We start from the raw sequence: 17457 nt of genomic DNA, 5'->3' as shown, positions 1-17457 counted from the left end.
TTCTGCCCTTAGACACTACCCTGTGTAACTACTGCCCCATGGCACTACCCCTGTGTAACTTTTGCCCCTGACATCACCCCCTCTGTAGCTTACTGCCACTTAGCCACTACCTCCTTTGTATCTACATCCCTCTACACTACCCCCTCTGTATCTACTTCCCCCAGATACTACCCCCTATGTATCTACTGCCCCCAGACACTACCCACTCCCTCTGACATCAGTGTATGTATTACCCTCCTAATAACTGTAACCTCCCCAGTGTAACTGCGCCTCTGGCTCTGCTCTGCCCTCGTGTGCTTGCTGTAGGTACTGCACCCGGAACCTTTTGTTGCGTGCTCTCGCTTGCCGCCTCGGTTCCTTCCTGTTTGTTTCCGGAAGTGCACACAGGTTGTCTCATTGGACATGGCCCCCGGTATGGAGCTGCTCTTCGCCTCGGCGGTGTCCCAGCTGTCCCGGCCGCAGGATCCGCTCATCTGCTTCATCCACTGGGAGCTGATCAGCCGCGGCTATCGGTGCCTGGGGGAGGGGGGTGAGCCCAACTCGCAGAACCCCCTCCCCCCGTTGCCTGCAGACCCCCCCCCGTTGCCTGCAGACCTTCCCCCGTTGCCTGCAGACCTCCCCCCGTTGCCTGCAAACCTCCCCCCGTTGCCTGCAGACCTCCCCCCGTTGCCTGCAGACCTCCCCCCGTTGCCTGCAGACCTCCCCCGCCCCTCGGTGCCTGCAGAACCCCGCCCCCCCCTCGGTGCCTGCAGAACCCCCCCCCCCCCCTCGGTGCCTGCAGAACCCCCCCCTCCTCCTCAGTGCCTGCAGAACCCCCCCCTCCTCCTCGGTGCCTGCAGAACCCCCGCCCCCCCTCGGTGCCTGCAGAACCCCCCCTCCTCCTCGGTGCCTGCAGAACCCCCCCCCTCCTCCTCCTCAGTGCCTGCAGAACCCCCCCCCCTCCTCCTCCTCCTCGGTGCCTGCAGAACCCCCCCCCCCCCTCCTCCTCCTCGGTGCCTGCCGAACCCACCCCCCCTAGTCCTCTCGGTGCCTGCAGAACCCACCCCCCTCCTCCTCCTCCTCGGTGCCCGCAGAACCCCCCCTCCTCCTCCTAGGTGCCCGCAGAACCTTCCCTCCTCCTCTTCCTCCTCGGTGCCCGCAGAACCTTCCCTCCTCCTCGGTGCCCACAGAACCCCCCCTCCCTCCTCCTCCTCGGTGCCCACAGATCTGCACTATGTGCAAAGCATCTTTGCTGCAGAGCCTCTCACTCCCTTTACGCCTCTGGATGCATGAAAACTAACTGCACTGAATCTCTTCCTCCATATGCTTTGTATGATGCTCAGTGACTGACTATACCTGGCAAATGTCCACAGCTTCTCTTGCCCACAGGCCGGTGCCCCAAGACACAGGGTCGGAGCAGCTCCCGGTTGGATGGGCTGAGAATAAGGAGCTGTACACTCTACGCTATCGAACTCGGGACTCTGCGGCACAGATTCTGCTCAAAGCGCTGACTGTGGAGGGCACGCTGATCTTGAACATCATGGTGAGAAAAGACACCCACCCATATAACCCTGCATTACCCAAACCTTCCACCCACCCATCATCAAAACCTTCCTTCCACCCACCCACCCCATCACCAAAACCTTCCATCCACCCGCCCATCATCAAAACCTTCCTTCCACCCACCCATCATCAAAACCTTCCTTCCACCCACCCATCAAAACCTTCCTTCCACCCACCCATCATCAAAACCTTCCTTCCACCCACCCATCGCCAAAACCTTCCTTTCACCCACCCATCATCAAAACCTTTCACCCACCCATCACCAAAACCATCCGCCCACCCATCATCAAAACCTTCCTTCCACCCACCCATCATCAAAAACTTTCACCCACCCATCACCAAAACCATCCGCCCACCCATCATCAAAACCTTCCTTCCACCCACCCATCATCAAAACCTTCCTTCCACCACCCCATCAACAAAACCTTTCACCCACCCATCACCAAAACCATCCGCCCACCCATCATCAAAACCTTCCTTCCGCCCACCCATCATCAAAACCTTTCACCCACCCATCGCCAAAACCTTCCATCCACCCACCCATCGCCAAAACCTTCCATCCACCCACCCATCGCCAAAACCTTCCTTCCACCCACCCAGCGCCAAAACCTTCCTTCCACCCACCTATCGCCAAAACCTTCCATCCACCCACCCGCCGTCGCCCAAACCTTCCCACCCACCCGCCCGTCGCCCAAACCTTCCACCCACCCGCCCGTCGCCCAAACCTTTCACCCACCGCCCATCGCCCAAACCTTCCACCCATGACGCCCACCCACCCAGCCGCCCGTCGCCCAATACCTTCAAAACCCATCGCACAAACCTTCCACCTAGATCGCACTGCATGGCCCAAGTTCTCCCCTCCACACTCACTGACCGCTCTGCACCAGCTTTCGCTTCCCTCCACCACCTCCTGTGACAGAGGAGGCCCTTAAACCCTCTCACCCTCCTCATATCCACGTAACCATAACACTCTCCCTCACTATCATTGTATGTATCCCTATTGCTCCCATTGGAATAGCAAACTGACCCTCCGCCGCTGGAACCGCTGCCGCCGGCCGCTTCTACAATAGGGTAAGTTTGGTTTTTAGTGCTCAGTGGGTTAACTTAGGGGCTCTAGCGGTTAGAGCGGGGGTTACCTTAAGGGGGATAAGATTTTAAGGTAGTGTTAGTTTTGGGTGTTTTAGGTTAGGGACTTACCTTAGCGGCGAAGTGGCCGGCAGCGACGGGTCCCGGCGGCGAGGTGAGTTGCAGCCAAGTGCCGGCGGTCTTTTGGTTACGGGGAAACGGCCGCGACCAAATGTACTAGACCGTGCTCCCATACCCCTGCTCTCCCCCTGCCCTCCTGAAATGACCCCCCTCACCTTCCCTCCCCTCACAGGATCTCCAGACTGAGAAGGTTTGTGATCTGACCCTGAATGTGGAGGAATACATAGACAGTGATCATCTGCAGCAGTATGACAGGTGAGGGGCCACCCTTTCTCTCCTGTGTCACGCCGCTCCCTCTGCGCCACGCCCCCCTCTTTTCTCCTGTGCGACACCTCCCCTTTCTCAACTGCGCGACGCCCTTTCTCTCCTGCGCGACGCCCCCCTTTGTCTCCTGCCCGCTGCCACCGCCCCCCCTTTGTCTCCTGCCCGCCGCCGCTCCCCCTTGTCTCCTGCCCGACGCCTCCCCCCTCCCTTGCCCGCTGTCTTTCTGTCTCTCCCTCACTATTCTTTCTGTATTTTGTCACACAGGGTCTATAAAAATACCCCTGAGCTGAGGCGCAGACTCCTTTCTGATCTCATCTCCCCCTTTACCGGACCCAAGAGAGAGAGTCGGGCATCGGAGAGAGAGAGGGAGCGACACCCAGAACCTGATCCGCTCAGGGTCCCTCCAGGGTTCCTATCTCGCAACCACCTGTGTGGTGTGTACAGTACAGATAATCTTTCACCTGCACTTTCCCTTACACCCTATTCCGGACACCCATCTCTGACCCGGTCTGTTGCTTTCACCTTTTAGGACAGACCCTCTCGCCCACGTTCCATATGGTGCTGCAGACCTAGATCCCTTGGGGTGAGTATGTTGCCTGTGTGCCCGTCTGTACATCCTGTGTGCGCCCGTCTATACATCCTGTGTGCGCCCGTCTGTACCTCTTGTGTGCTCCTGTACCTACTGTGTGCGTGCGCCTGTACCTGCCTGTACCTACTGTGTGCTCCTGTACTTACTGTGTGCATGCGCCTGTACCTGCCTGTACCTACTGTGTGCATGCGCCTGTACCTGCCTGTACCTACTGTGTGCTCCTGTACCTACTGTGTGCATGCGCCTGTACCTGCCTGTACCTACTGTGTGCTCCTGTACCTACTGTGTGCATGCGCCTGTACCCGCCTGTACCTACTGTGTGCAACTGTACCCGCCTCTGTATTTACCTGTAAGTGTACATACCTCCCCTTTTCTTCCTTTGCTGCTCCCCTTGCAGGGGCCACACCGGAGGGTATGATTATGGACCCTTTCCAGTCTGGGCGCTCACGGCCCCGGATTGACCCCTTGGGACTCCCCCCTGGAGCAGTGCCTCCCGGTGCCCGGTTTGACCCCCTTCGGGCCTGTGGGCTCTGGTCGTCGTGGGTGAGTTTTTAACAGACACCTATTTACCAAAGACCTAAAAGCAGCGACCTGTTTGTGCATTGTGGGACCGCACTCCTAATTGTGGGGTGAGCTGCCTGCGCCCATTCTCTCTCTGGCCTCTCTGCTTTTGCCCTTTCATCCTTTTTGACCTCCTTTTGCTTACAATGTTTGTTCCTCTGCAGGCCGGACCCTGATCACCTCCTCCCCCGGGATATGATGACATGTTCATGTGACGTCCCCTGCCGCTCCCCGTGTGGCCTCTGGGCATCTTTCTCTACTCTGCGGGACCCGTCGCTCCGTCTGCTCCCCGCACCAGTTGTTCTCAAGTTCTGATGCCTTGTGATACTTCCTGCCAGCGCCTGCCTTTGTGCTGCAGGGGGTGAGTTTAGCAGATGCTCGGGTGCGGGAGACAGGTTGTGTCTGGGTACCATCCCTCTCTCTGCCGGTTGGTTATTTCCTGGTTGACATTAAACTCTTGTATAACCCAATGTGGTAATCGTGTAAAGGCCGCTTATGTTACATTCCCCTCCCTGCCCTCCATCTCTTTCAAAAACTCGACACACCCCAAAGTCTGTTGTTCTTCTGTCTTTATTATAAACTGAAGACCAGACACAATCACATTTGATTCCTTGGCTAAAACATCTTTTGTGCCCCATGGATAATATAACCCATCCGCTGGGTTATACACAGTGCTTGTATATTGCTGTTTCCAAACATTGTTACCTTCCAACGGCTTCCCCAGGTCGGTCATACTTCCTCCTACGTTCCATGGGACTCAGTGTTCTAACACTCTTGCACTTATCTGTGCTAAATACGTACATTACGTGTGGCGCGGCGGGACCGTGACGCCCCGCTCGCTTCTCCCTAACACTATATAAAAGTAAAAAAAATCCAGCTCTCGGTACCACGGAAAACCCCGAGCGTCTCTCGCGCTTTGGCGGCAGCGCATGTGCTTTCTGTCACCAGCCGGCTGCTGGATTTGACTAGGCGGAGACCTCTGTATCTTTGCTGCGTCTGCGGCTTTGAACAGCTCCTGTTGTGTCCGACTTGCGCACTCTGCTTTTCAGACAAAGCTCTGATCACATTGTGCGTGGGCGGTTTTCTGGGTAAAAATGTGTGTATTCTACAACACGGGGGGGACTCCTGCACCCGGCTCCCTCTGTACCTCTTCTGCACATCTAAAGGTGCAATCCCAGATAGTTTGTTAGGAAGCATATGTTTTGGTAAACTTCCGAGAGACGCTGTGTCTGGGAGCGTGAGCTCCCTGTGGCTGGGCTCTGTAGGGCAGGTTAAAACTGGGTATAGTACTCTGGCTTATTAATGTTACTTTTGAATAAATCTTTTCAAGCTTCACACCGTTATTCCTCACGTTCTTTGCTAAGGTGTCGGTTCGTGCACAGAGCACACTGATTCTGATCCAATGAGCACAGTTTTAAGTTGGGGGGGGGGGGGGGGGGAGAGGAAATGTTTAAAGTGCTTTCCAAATTGATTCTCAAGCACTTTTTTCAGTGGGGGGTGGCACATTTTTAAAGGGTGACTGCTTTGGACTTCTGATTGGTGAAAGGTTCAACCAATGAAGTTGTGTGCTTAGAAGATTTAACTTGGGATCCCTTACCACAGTGCTATGTGGAGAGGACATTGTCACGTGTAAATATGCATCTAGGTTCAATAAAGGATAAAGAATGGGAAAGCAAAATCTTCAAAAGGTGGGTATCTGAATCAAAAATAAATTGACCACTTATTACATATTCTGTCAAAAAGGGGACAGACACCATGTAAAAACAAATCACAATACAGGGCAAGGTAAGTAGATACAAATTCAGTAAACCTAATAAAATCGGTCAGATCTGGGTAGTCTGGCCTCCGTACGGTTCCTCACTAAAACCCAAATATTGCCGGGGTACGTCGTCCGTAATGAAATCCTAGAATACAGAATCACAGAGAAGCCGAGGAGAATCCATCGGGGGCAGCTGACAAAGCGGAGGTGAAACGCGCGTCCGGTTCCACCGGCGAGGATTCTTGCATGCTCCCAGGTGGACACGGAGGCCTAGAAAGGAGACACTGCAACGGCCTGCTTATTATCGACGGATCTTCTCTATATATGAATACCTCTATAAGATGTATTTAGTACAGTTATTTTGTGTGTGTGTGTGTGTGTTTTTAAAGATGTATTTTTATATCCTTATTCTACCCTCCCACATGGGGATTTCTCACCATCACTACATTCATGGTTTGTAGCGAGTCATGTGCAGGCGGACGCGGCGTTCTCCCCGGCATCTCTGTGATGCTGACGACTTACCTGGGTACTATTTGGGTTTTAGTAAGGGGAACCTTACGTAGTCCACACTCCCCAGATCCGACTGGTTTCCTAGGCTTACTGCATGTGTGCGTATATTCATGTATTTGGATTAATTCAACCTCGCCCAGGATTCTGATGTTGTTTTTACACGGTGTCCCTTTTTAAATAGAATATTTAATAAGTGGTCAACATATTTGTAATTCCGGTGATATTTTGCCTTCAAATTCTGTGTTTTATTTGTTTTTCTTTTTGCTTACATATTTGATTTATATCTTCACGCTCTTCCCCGTATATTCTATTATTGGGGGCGGATCATGTTGGCTCCGGATTTATTATTTTCTGATTACTTGTTAGCTGGTTTGTTTTTTTCTCGTGTAACAAATAATAATTATTCTAAGTTACACAGGACCTTGTCAATTACACCACACGCTTATCTCCTTCTGTGCTGCACGCTGCAGAGCGGGAGGGGACGTGCGCGGTTTCTTGTGTGATGGGTGAATCTCACCCCGAGGGGCCCGGAGCTCACTGGGTACCTGCGATTTTCCCCCCTCTACCTTTTTGTATATGACAATGAAGGAATAAAGCCTGATGTGAGCAGTGGTGGAAATACCTTTAAAAAAAAAAATTATGGTAAAATGCCGAAACGGGTGCTCAACTCCAGTCCGCAAGACCCCCACCAGGCCAGGTTTTAAAGCTATCCCTGCTTCAGCACTGGTGGTGTAGTCTTTGAAGCTGGATATCCTTAAAACCTGACCTGTTGACGGGGGTTTGGAGGACTGGAGTTGGGCCCCCCTGTGCTAAACGGGGCAAAGTGCTGCTGCCCTAATAGTAGATGAAAGTGAGTGATGATGCTATTAAGACATATTTAGGAACGGGCATAGTGTTACTCCCTGGGTATAATGAAGGGATTGGTAACACACCCGTATCATCCCATTATTACCAGCAGGAAACCCAGCACTGAAATGACATCTTCGCTGATTCACAGACCCTATTAATATGCTGATCACCGACCCTATTAATATGCTGATCACATACCCTATTATTAAGCTGATCTCAGACATTAACCCCTTGGCTGCCAGTGAATGTTGTTAAATGAAGCTGGTGTCCTTACGGCTCGTGGTGGCTGGGAGTGACCCCTGTCATTTCCAGGACCTCATGTTCCACAAGCGTCTGCCCCCCCTCTGTAGTCAGGTTCCTCATCCTCAGGTTGAGGGACCCGTAAGTTTTCCTGGTTCCTCCGGCTGCACTGAACTTCTTCCTGCGGTACAGCTCCCCTTTACATATAGAGACCATTAGCAGCATGGACAAGAGCATCCCACCCAACGTTAGCAGACCCAGCCCAGCGATGATGCACTTGTCCAGGTGGGATCCCAGGCGGGCATAGTACAGTTCGAGCCTCTCCATCTCACGGGCAGTCACTGCGTCCGGACTGACCCGTACTTCTCTGGGGATGGCGTAAGCTACGGCCACAAGGACGATCCCGCTGACCAAGAGGACGAGGGAGCAGATGAAGCCATAATCCACAGTGTGAGGAGCCGCCTGTGGCTCCGGGCTGTCCTCAGAATGAGGAGATCCGTCGGCTTTCCCCGTCCGCTCTCTCACTTCGGGGCTGGACGGCTGGATGTCGCCATCGCAGAAATGGGTCTCCGCAAAGTCTACATAGGATGGGTTCTCAAACCCTCTAATGGCAGCAGAGCACACGGGGGGTGTCTGTTCAGTTGTCCCATCTCCTCTCCTGAGGTCCCTTAGCTCCAAATGGTTAGAAGAAGCCATTGAGAGATCGCTGTGCTGCTCATCCTGGGGTCAACAGAATACATCATAAACTGCACCTGAGCGGATACAAAACCAAGAGGATACGGGTTTATACCGCAGGCCTAAGATACACAGGAAGAAACCTACGACAGAGCTGACCCCATATAGCATGGGTGGACAACTCCAGTACTCAACGGCCACCAACAAGTCATGTTTTCATAATATCACTGCTCAATCAGTAGCTACATTGAAGACTGAGCCACCTGTGCTGAAGCAGGGATCTCTTTAAAAACCTGACCTGTTGGTGGCCCTTGAGGACTGGTGTTTGCCTTCTGCCATACAGAGACACCGCAGGTCAGGGGAGTGATGTATATTGAACTAAAACACAGAACCAAGTGAGCACCAAAGGGACGTCACAAACATACAGGATCGTGACCAGGCTTACTGGAAGTCACTATCGCTTCTCTCGGGTAAAGTGTCACTGGCTGATAGGTGACATTACTCAGGGCAGTCACACTCATTCCAAGCACTGAGACATTTTATAAATACTATCACTGATTGTGGCCCTTGCAGTTTTGCATTAAGATCTAACAGGGAGGTCCTGAAAGATGTAATAAAGTTATTTATTATGCAGGCACTGTATAGAGATCACAACCCAGTGCTGATGCAGAATCGCAGACAGGGCCCAGGGTTTGTTTGAAGGGTAGCACCTGTGAGTGAAGACGTTTATATTATCGGCAGAGGAGCTGTCCTTTCAGCACCAACTACCACACACACACACACAACCCCCAGCCCTACACAATACAACACACAGGCAACTTTTGTTCGTACACAATATAACACAGACAAACACCCACTCCAGCTCTACACAATATAACACAGACAACCCCCACTGCTACACAATACAACAAACAGGCAAACTCAGATGCTACACAATACCACCCACAAGCCCCAGCTCTACACAATACTACACAGACAACCTCCAGAGTACAACATAGACATACAGCCAACCCTGAGCCGTACACGATGCAGCGTGTGAACACGCAACCCCCGGACCTACACAATACAGCGCACATGTACAACCCCCACCCCTACACGATACAGCATGCACACACAACCCCCAGCCCTACACGATACAGCGCGCACACAGCCCCCAGCCCTACACGATACAGCGCGTGCACAACTCCCACCCCTACACAATACAGCGCACGTGTACAACCCCCACCCCTACACGATACAGCATGCACACACAACCCCCACCCCTACACGATACAGCGCGCACACAACTCCCAGCCCTACACGATACAGCACAGACAAACCCCCACTCCTGGTCCTACACAATATAATACACAGACAACCCCCACCGCTACACAATACAACACACACAGACAACCTCAGGCCCTATACTATACAGCATGCGCACAACCCACAACCCTACATGATACAGTGCACACAAACCCCCAGCCCTACAAGAAACAGCACGCCCATACACAACCCCCAGCCCTACAAGACACAACACGCGCATAGAACCCCCAACCCTACACGATACAGCGCACGTGCACACAACACCCAGCCCCCACACAATACAGAGCGAGCACACTCAACCCCCAGTCCTACATGATGCAGCGCGCCCACACACAACTCCCAGCACTACACAATACAGAGAACACACAACCCGAGCCCCACACAGTACAGCGGACACACGCACAACCCCCAGCCCTACACGATACAGCACGCACGCACGCACAACCCCCAACCCTACACATTACAGCGCACATGCACATCCCCCAGCCCTACACAATACAGCACACACACAACCCTCAGCCCTATAGGATATAGCGAACACAGACAACTCCCAACCCTACACATTACAGCGCACATGCACATCCCCCAGCCCTACACTATATAGCACACACATAACCCTCAGCACTATATGATACAGCGAACACAGACAACCCCCAGCCCTACACAATACAGCGCGTGCACATACACAGGGAGGTCCTGAAAGATGTAATAAAGTTATTTATTATGCAGGCACTGTATAGAGATCACAACCCAGTGCTGATGCAGAATCGCAGACAGGGCCCAGGGTTTGTTTGAAGGGTAGCACCTGTGAGTGGGTTATATTAATCGGCAGAGGAGCTGTCCTTTCAGCACCAACTACCACACACACACACACAACCCCCAGCCCTACACAATACAACACACAGGCAACTTTTTGTTCGTACACAATATAACACGGACAACCCACACTGTTACACAATACAACACACAGGCAACCTCAGACGCTACATAATACCACCCACAATCCCCAGATCTATACAATACTACACAGACAACCTCCAGAGTACAACATAGACATACAGTCAACCCCGAGCCCTACAAGATGCAGCGCGCGCACACAACCCCCAGACCTACACAATACAGCAGGCGCACAGGCAACTTTCAACCATACACAATATTAACAGACAAACGCCCACTCCAACTCTACACATTCACAATATAACACACAGACAACATCCAGAGTACAACATAGACATACAGACAACCCCCATCCCTACACAATACAGTGCACTAACGCACAACCCCCAGCCCTACACAATACAGCGTGCACACGCACAACCCCCAGCCCTACACAATACAGCATACACACACAACCCCCAGCCCTACACAATACAGCGCACTTGTACAACCCCAAGCCCTACATGATGTAGCACGTGCAGACACACACAATCCCCAGCCCTACATGATATAGCACGTGCAGACACACACAACCCCCAGCCCTACACAATACAGCACGCGCACACACAACCCCTACACGATACAGCGCACACGTACAACCCTCAACCCTACACAATACAGCACACACACAACCCCAGCCGCACAAAATACAGCGCACGCGTAGAACCCCAATCCCTACATGATATAGCACTCGCACACACACACAACCCCCAGCCCTACACGATACAACACAGACAAACCCCCACTCCAGGTCTGCACAATATAACACACAGAAAACCCCCACCGCTACACAATACAACACACACACAGACAACCTCAGGCGCTACACAATCCCCATCTCTACACAATACTACACAGACAACCCCCAGCCCTACACGATATAGCGCAAACACACCCACACAAACAACTCCCAGCCCTACACGATACAATGCGCATGCACACACAACCCCCAGACCTACACAATTCAGCGTGCACACACAACCCCAGCCCAACACTCTACACAATACAACACCAGGCACAAAAGAGGTATACAAATCCTACAATACCCATCCATTAGGATACACATCACACAAGCATTTGGCCTTTAATCATTGAAACACAATATCACAAAAACACATGACATCCAGTAGATACATTTACATCCAGCTCTGCAATATGGTACATAGGACAATCCGCACACAAACACAATCCACACCATACACACACCACACTCCACCCATCTCATAGGAGTATGCAGGCACTGACCTGTCCAGGTCCCCGACACCCTCCCACATCCTGACACTGGGGCAGCAGAGAGAGAGAGAGGGAGAGAGACAGGCGTCTGCAGGAGACAGTGCTGGGAGTACAATAAAAGACAGTCACATCTGTGCATTAAAGAGCTGTTCAGCAGACAGTCCCCAGTGTGCAGGGCCTCCGCTCTGCTAACAACAAAGAGACAGCTGATACCTGGCACAGGATGACCCAGGAGACAGCTCAGGACTGATGCTCCATCATGGACCATGTGGGAGGAGACTGGGGGCGCAGCGCCCCCTGCCGGCCCCAGGACAGAACAGCAAGCATCCCCATCAATAGTGTCACAATGTCTTTATAGCGGAGAAGGGGATGCGCCACCTTTAGAGCAACCACAGCTTGTAAATGTTAGGGGGTAATAGCATCACCCAAGCTCAATGTCCCATGAATTCAACCCGACCATGTACCCTCTACACTTCCATGTCTGGGGAGGAGGGGGTGAGTCACTGTCACTATATACAGACAGCACCCCTCTCCTGGGCGTGTGCCCCCCTCCCCCCGCACCTTAAACATTGGGGCCACCATCGAAAACAGACTCCAGAATAATTCACATCAGCTCCCATCCTGCAGCTAATTCTCTCCCCCCCCCCCCCCCCCCGTGTGCCCCCTCCTCCTATACCCGTGTGCCCACTTCTACCCCTCGTGTGCCCCCACCCAGCGCCCGCAGTTGGTGACATTGGGTGGCACTGAGTCACAGCTGATCCCTCTGTCACAGTGGCTGTCAGGGGCGGAGGAAGACATATACCCCACACCCTGTGCCCACAGGCCGCCACCCGGGCACAAAATGCCCCTCGGACCTGCCCTGGCCTGGCTGAGGAGGGAGCTGGTAAGATAAGAGCTATAATATCATATATGGTTCCACCCCCCACTGTGTGTGACCTTATAGTCCCACCCCCCCGTGTCCCTACGGGTGGTAAAGTCATCTTCAGCTGCTACTATCTCTAGAGGGGGAGAGAGAGGGGGGGAGAGAGGGGGGGGGGGGGGAGAGGGAGAGAGGGTTGATCTGTTACAGACGGGGAGAATGCAACTGGATATTTTGACAGATCCCATGAGTCAGTAACAGGATAGAGGAGCCGAGCCTGCAGGGAGAGGGAGGTACAGAGCCTGCAGGGAGAGGGAGGTACAGAGCCTGCAGGGAGAGGGAGGTACAGAGCCTGCAGGGAGAGGGAGGTACAGAGCCTGCAGGGATAGGGAGGTACAGAGCCTGCAGGGATAGGGAGGTACAGAGCCTGCAGGGAGAGGGAGGTACAGAGCCTGCAGGGAGAGGGAGGTACAGAGCCTGCAGAGGGAGGTGTGCAGAGCCTGCAGGGAGAGGGAGGTACAGAGCCTGCAGGGATAGGGAGGTACAGAGCCTGCAGGGATAGGGAGGTACAGAGCCTGCAGGGATAGGGAGGTACAGAGCCTGCAGGGAGAGGGAGGTACAGAGCCTGCAGGGATAGGGAGGTACAGAGCCTGCAGGGAGAGGGAGGTACAGAGCCTGCAGGGAGAGGGAGGTACAGAGCCTGCAGGGATAGGGAGGTGCAGAGCATACAGGGGGAGGTGTGCAGAGCCTGCAGGGATAAGGAGATACAGAGCATGCAGGGGGGAGGTGTGCAGAGCCTGCAGGGATAGGGAGGTACAGAGCCTGCAGAGGGAGGTGTGCAGAGCCTGCAGGGATAGGGAGGTGCAGAGCATACAGGGGGAGGTGTGCAGAGCCTGCAGGGATAAGGAGATACCGAGCATGCAGGGGGGAGGTGTGCAGAGCCTGCAGGGAGAGGGAGGTACAGAGCCTGCAGAGGGAGGTGTGCAGAGCCTGCAGGGATAGGGAGGTGCAGAGCATACAGGGTGAGGTGTGCAGAGCCTGCAGGGATAATAAGATACATTTCATGCAGGGGGAGGTGTGCAGAGCGTGCAGAGCCTGCAAGGAGAGGGAGGTACAGAGCCGTCAGGGATAGGGAGGTACAGAGCCTGCAGGGAGAAGGTGGGCAGAGCCTGCAGGGAGAGGGGGGCAGAGCCTGCAGGGAGAGGGGAGCAGAGCCTGCAGGGAGAAGGTGGGCAGAGTCTGCAGGGAGAGGGGAGCAGAGCCTGCAGGGATAGGGGAGCAGAGCCTGCAGGGAGAGGGGGACAGTATCTGTCGTCTAAATTTAGCATAGGAAGAACTTGATGGACGCATGTCTTTTTTCAACCTCATCTACTGTATTATGTAACTATGTAACTATATATAAAACAGCATTTTTGTCTTTGTGTCTGTGCCAGGTATATATATCTGTATAATGTATTCACTTTTTTACGCCAACTGACCTGTATGGCGCAGCCTGACATGCTGTGACTGTGCTGGCACCAGATTAACCCTTTCCCTTCCGGAGGGGCAGTGCATTTCATTGCAACCTGTTTATTAGTGCGCAGTGCAATGTGTTACAGGCCCTTCTGACCCCCACAAGATCCCATATAAAGCCCCCATGCTGATCTCCCGTCTCTGTTTCTCAGTCCCAGATGCGGCTCCAGGATCAGAGTTTGCTGGCACAGCTGCGGGATCTGCACGCCAGGATCCAGGAGTTTAAACTGGAGTCTGCATACTGGGAATGTCCAGGCCCCAGCCAGGAGCCGTGCGAGGTCAGAGGTCGCTCCACCTCGCAGGACCTGGGGGTCTCTGCACCCAAGGAAGGGGCAGCAACCTGTGCTCTGCAAGATCTGAGCCGGAGGAACTCTGCACCATAACTGTGTGTGCCCCTGCTCCCTGTCCCGTCCCTGTGCAGTGACTGCCAACTTGAATCCCCATTACTGCCCTGGGGACGACCCTGTAACACATTGCTCTGCACGTGCTTTCACTGATCTGCAACGCATAGCTCTGCACATGCTTCCCTGCTCTGCAATGCATGGCTTTGCACGTGCTTCCGCCGCTCTGCAGTGCATTGCTCTGCACGTGCTTCCACCGCTCTGCAATGCATTGTTCTGCACGTGCTCTGCAATGCATTGCTCTGCAATGCATTGCTCTGCGATGCTCTGCAATGCATTGCTCTGCACGTGCTTCCGCCGCTCTGCAATGCATGGCTCTGCACATGCTTCCGCCGCTCTGCAATGCATGGCTCTGCACGTGCTTCCGCCGCTCTGCAATGCATTGCTCTGCACGTGCTTCCGCTGCTCTGCAATGCATTGCTCTGCACATGCTTCTACTGCTCTGCAACACATTGCTCTGCATGTGCTTCTACTGCTCTACAACGCATTGCTCTTCACGTGCTTCCACTCCTCTGCCACACATTGCACTGCACGTGCTTCAACTGCTCTGCAACACATTGCACTGCACATGGTTAAAGTGTTGTGCAGCGCATTGCTTTGCACGTGGTTAAGGTGCTCTGCAAAGCATTGCTCTACACCTTCTTCCACTGCTTTGCAACACAAACGCTCTGCACCTGATTAAAGTGCTCTGCAACGCATTGCTCTGCCCATGGTTAAACTGCTCTGCAACACTCATTTGTCTATGCCCGGAATGGGAATACCTGCAGTTTAACCCCTTCCCTGCCGGAGAGGGTCCTGCACCTACTGCAATGAGGCCGCACCATGAGGTTTTAGGGTCTATAGCAGGGGTGACCAACCCCGGTCATCAAGGGCTACCAACAGGCCAGGTTTTCAGGATATAGGGAAAAGAGAGACCAAAAGCGCACCAGCACAAACGGAGCAGGAAGGACCCAAAACGAAAAATAATTAAAAGGGCACTTTAATGTGACAAAAGACCCATCCAACGCGTTTCGAACGTCACAGCGTTCTTTTTCACCTGTGCTGAAGCAGGGATATCCTGAAAAGTTGACCTGTTGGTGGCCCTTGATGACCGGAGTTGGCCGCCCCTGGTCTGCAGTGTGGGGTGTGTGAGATGTGCCGTTACTTGTAGTAATCACCGCCCGCGCGCCCCAGCCGTGGGATAGCAGCCCCCTGCATCTCCCTGCGCAGGGAGTGAGAGGGACGGACGTGGAAAATCTATTTATACAGAAGAAATCAATGGATCCGATGACAGACGGCAAAGGACGAACATCAATACAAACCACATGGTCGGGACCCAGAGAGACAGCAATATATATATATATATAAATGATAGAATGACTGCTGCTAAACACTGTAACCCCGTCACTGCCAGAGACATCACTGTATGTTGGATATACCGTGATCAATATCGTGTAAACCCCGTCAGGAAGTAGCATTGCTTTATTTACAATCCAGGGAGAACCACTTTTATTTAAACAACTACAATTCCCATGTATTTTTGCAGAGGACATATCGTTTGCACAACTGTGCAAGCTCAATATGTAATACATTTAGAATTGTTTTTTGTTCATTGGGCAAAGTATCACTACTTTTTTTTAAAGACACTTTGGCCGCCGGGTATATATTCTGTGTTGCAGCCGCCCCGTTTTAATATGTAGCACCAACATGTTTATAAAGATGTACATTGATACCCTGACAACCAAGACCTATGCCAAACTAGGGGTACTTTACAGGAACAAATCCTCCCTAAGTCTCCTGGTCAGAAAGCGTATTGCACAGCAGATGCTAATGCCAATTATTGACTATGGAGACATAGTATATGGCTCGGCTCCTCAAACCCACCTTAGCAAACTTGACACCCTCTACAATTCAATTTGTTGTTTTGTTCTCCAATGCAACTACAACACACATCACTGCGAAATGCTCAAAGAACTAGATTGGTCATCACTAGAGTCTAGGCGCAAAGTTCACCTTTCCTGTCTCACCCTCAAATACTTTCTGGGCAAGCTACCCAGCTACCTGAACAAGCTCCTCACCCCTACCACCTGCAGCACTTATCACCTGAGATCAGACTCCAAAAGACTATTCATGGTCCCAAGGCTCACCAAAGTATCCGGACGTTCCTCCTTCTCCTTCCGTGCACCCCAAAACTGGAACAACCTACCAGAGACTCTCACATCCACCACCATCTTAAGTTCTTTCAAATCTAAGGCTGTCTCACACTTTAATCTGGTCTGTAACTGTTTCATACGCTCATAATATATATTTTCTTTAACTGTGCACGCAATGTCTTGTATATAATGTATACCCTGTTCACTTATGTAACTGTACTTGTAACCATGTATTATTTGTTTTACTCTGTGCCCAGGACATACTTGAAAACGAGAGGTAACTCTCAATGTATTACTTCCTGGTAAAATATTTTATAAATAAATAAATGTACGACCGCCATAGTATCCGTAGTTTACATTACAATGTATGTATATCTTTATTTGTGCAGCGCCCACAGCTGTACTTGGCGCTTTACAAGAGAGATAATACAGTATAGGGAATTATAGTACAAGAAGTGCAACAAATAAGATCAGGTACAGGCAGTCCTCGCAATCCAACGTTTCCCTTCACAACGAATGGCATATCCAACGCTTTACAATGCAACCCAAATGGGACGTTTTTCGACACCTGAATGCGTTTTCCGACGCCTGAATGCGTTATCCAACGTTCACCGCCACTGATTAACATGGGACTCGCTTTACAACGGTTTCACTATCCAACGCTACTTCCAGAACGGATTCCGTTGGATAACCGAGGACTGCCTGTAATAGGAAAGGAAATCCCTGCCCCGGAGAGCTTACACTCTAATTGGTATGATAGGAGACCTACAGAGACAGCAGGTGAGGGAATAAGCGCAGTAGATGGCAGGAGCGGCTGTGGGTGTGGGACAGCAGCCATGAAGCCAGGCTCTTGGGATGCTTCATTTGAGAGAAGGTGCTTGGCG

The 17457-nt window shown here is 52.4% G+C and overlaps 3 protein-coding genes across 5 annotated transcripts; 2 read left to right on the top strand and 1 right to left on the bottom strand.

Annotated features, from left to right (window-relative positions):
- Positions 1 to 311: 311 nt before the first annotated feature.
- On the top strand, positions 312 to 5497 carry PSMF1 (proteasome inhibitor subunit 1). The gene is given in 11 exon segments (XM_075582142.1): positions 312 to 529; positions 1353 to 1522; positions 2921 to 3003; positions 3277 to 3413; positions 3416 to 3446; positions 3542 to 3595; positions 3999 to 4011; positions 4013 to 4111; positions 4113 to 4144; positions 4327 to 4340; positions 4343 to 5497. Coding segments are annotated over 11 exon segments (795 nt in total). The 5' UTR covers positions 312 to 402; the 3' UTR covers positions 4378 to 5497.
- Positions 4729 to 12293, bottom strand: TMEM74B (transmembrane protein 74B). 3 transcript variants are annotated; one of them, XR_012792169.1, is made up of 3 exons: positions 11682 to 12293; positions 7479 to 8272; positions 4729 to 6191 (listed from the first exon to the last, which is right to left on the bottom strand). XR_012792169.1 is itself a non-coding variant. In XM_075582140.1 (3 exons), exon 3 carries the CDS (start codon positions 8214 to 8216, stop codon positions 7551 to 7553), a length of 666 nt encoding a protein of 221 aa, XP_075438255.1. In that variant the 5' UTR covers positions 8217 to 8272; positions 11682 to 11717; positions 11883 to 12293; the 3' UTR covers positions 6290 to 7550. The 3 variants fall into 3 exon arrangements, 2 of the variants coding, with proteins under 2 accessions (XP_075438255.1, XP_075438256.1); XM_075582140.1 differs by lacking the exon at positions 4729 to 6191 and having other exon boundaries at positions 6290 to 8272; positions 11682 to 11717; positions 11883 to 12293; XM_075582141.1 differs by lacking the exon at positions 4729 to 6191 and having other exon boundaries at positions 6290 to 8272; positions 11883 to 12293.
- A 45-nt stretch (positions 12294 to 12338) lies between these two features.
- CUNH20orf202 (chromosome unknown C20orf202 homolog) lies at positions 12339 to 16906 on the top strand. The gene is made up of 2 exons (XM_075582143.1): positions 12339 to 12552; positions 14193 to 16906. The coding sequence occupies exons 1-2, from the start codon at positions 12511 to 12513 to the stop codon at positions 14421 to 14423; spliced, it is 273 nt and encodes a 90-aa protein (XP_075438258.1). The 5' UTR covers positions 12339 to 12510; the 3' UTR covers positions 14424 to 16906.
- The last annotated feature ends 551 nt before the right edge of the window (positions 16907 to 17457 follow it).

Source organism: Ascaphus truei, unplaced genomic scaffold, assembly GCF_040206685.1.
Source record: "Ascaphus truei isolate aAscTru1 unplaced genomic scaffold, aAscTru1.hap1 HAP1_SCAFFOLD_1927, whole genome shotgun sequence".
Taxonomy (NCBI): Eukaryota; Metazoa; Chordata; class Amphibia; order Anura; family Ascaphidae; genus Ascaphus; species Ascaphus truei.
The sequence above is the reverse complement of the archived record's forward strand: the minus strand, read 5'-3'. Positions and strand labels throughout refer to the sequence as shown.

Coding starts and splice junctions, on each gene's coding strand:
- TMEM74B (XM_075582140.1), bottom strand. CDS start 8,216: ATGGCTTCTTCTAACCATTTGGAGCTAAGGGACCTCAGGAGAGGAGAT.
- CUNH20orf202 (XM_075582143.1), top strand. CDS start 12,511: ATGCCCCTCGGACCTGCCCTGGCCTGGCTGAGGAGGGAGCTG. Junction 12,553..14,192: donor CCTGGCTGAGGAGGGAGCTG/GTAAGATAAGAG, acceptor TCTGTTTCTCAG/TCCCAGATGCGGCTCCAGGA.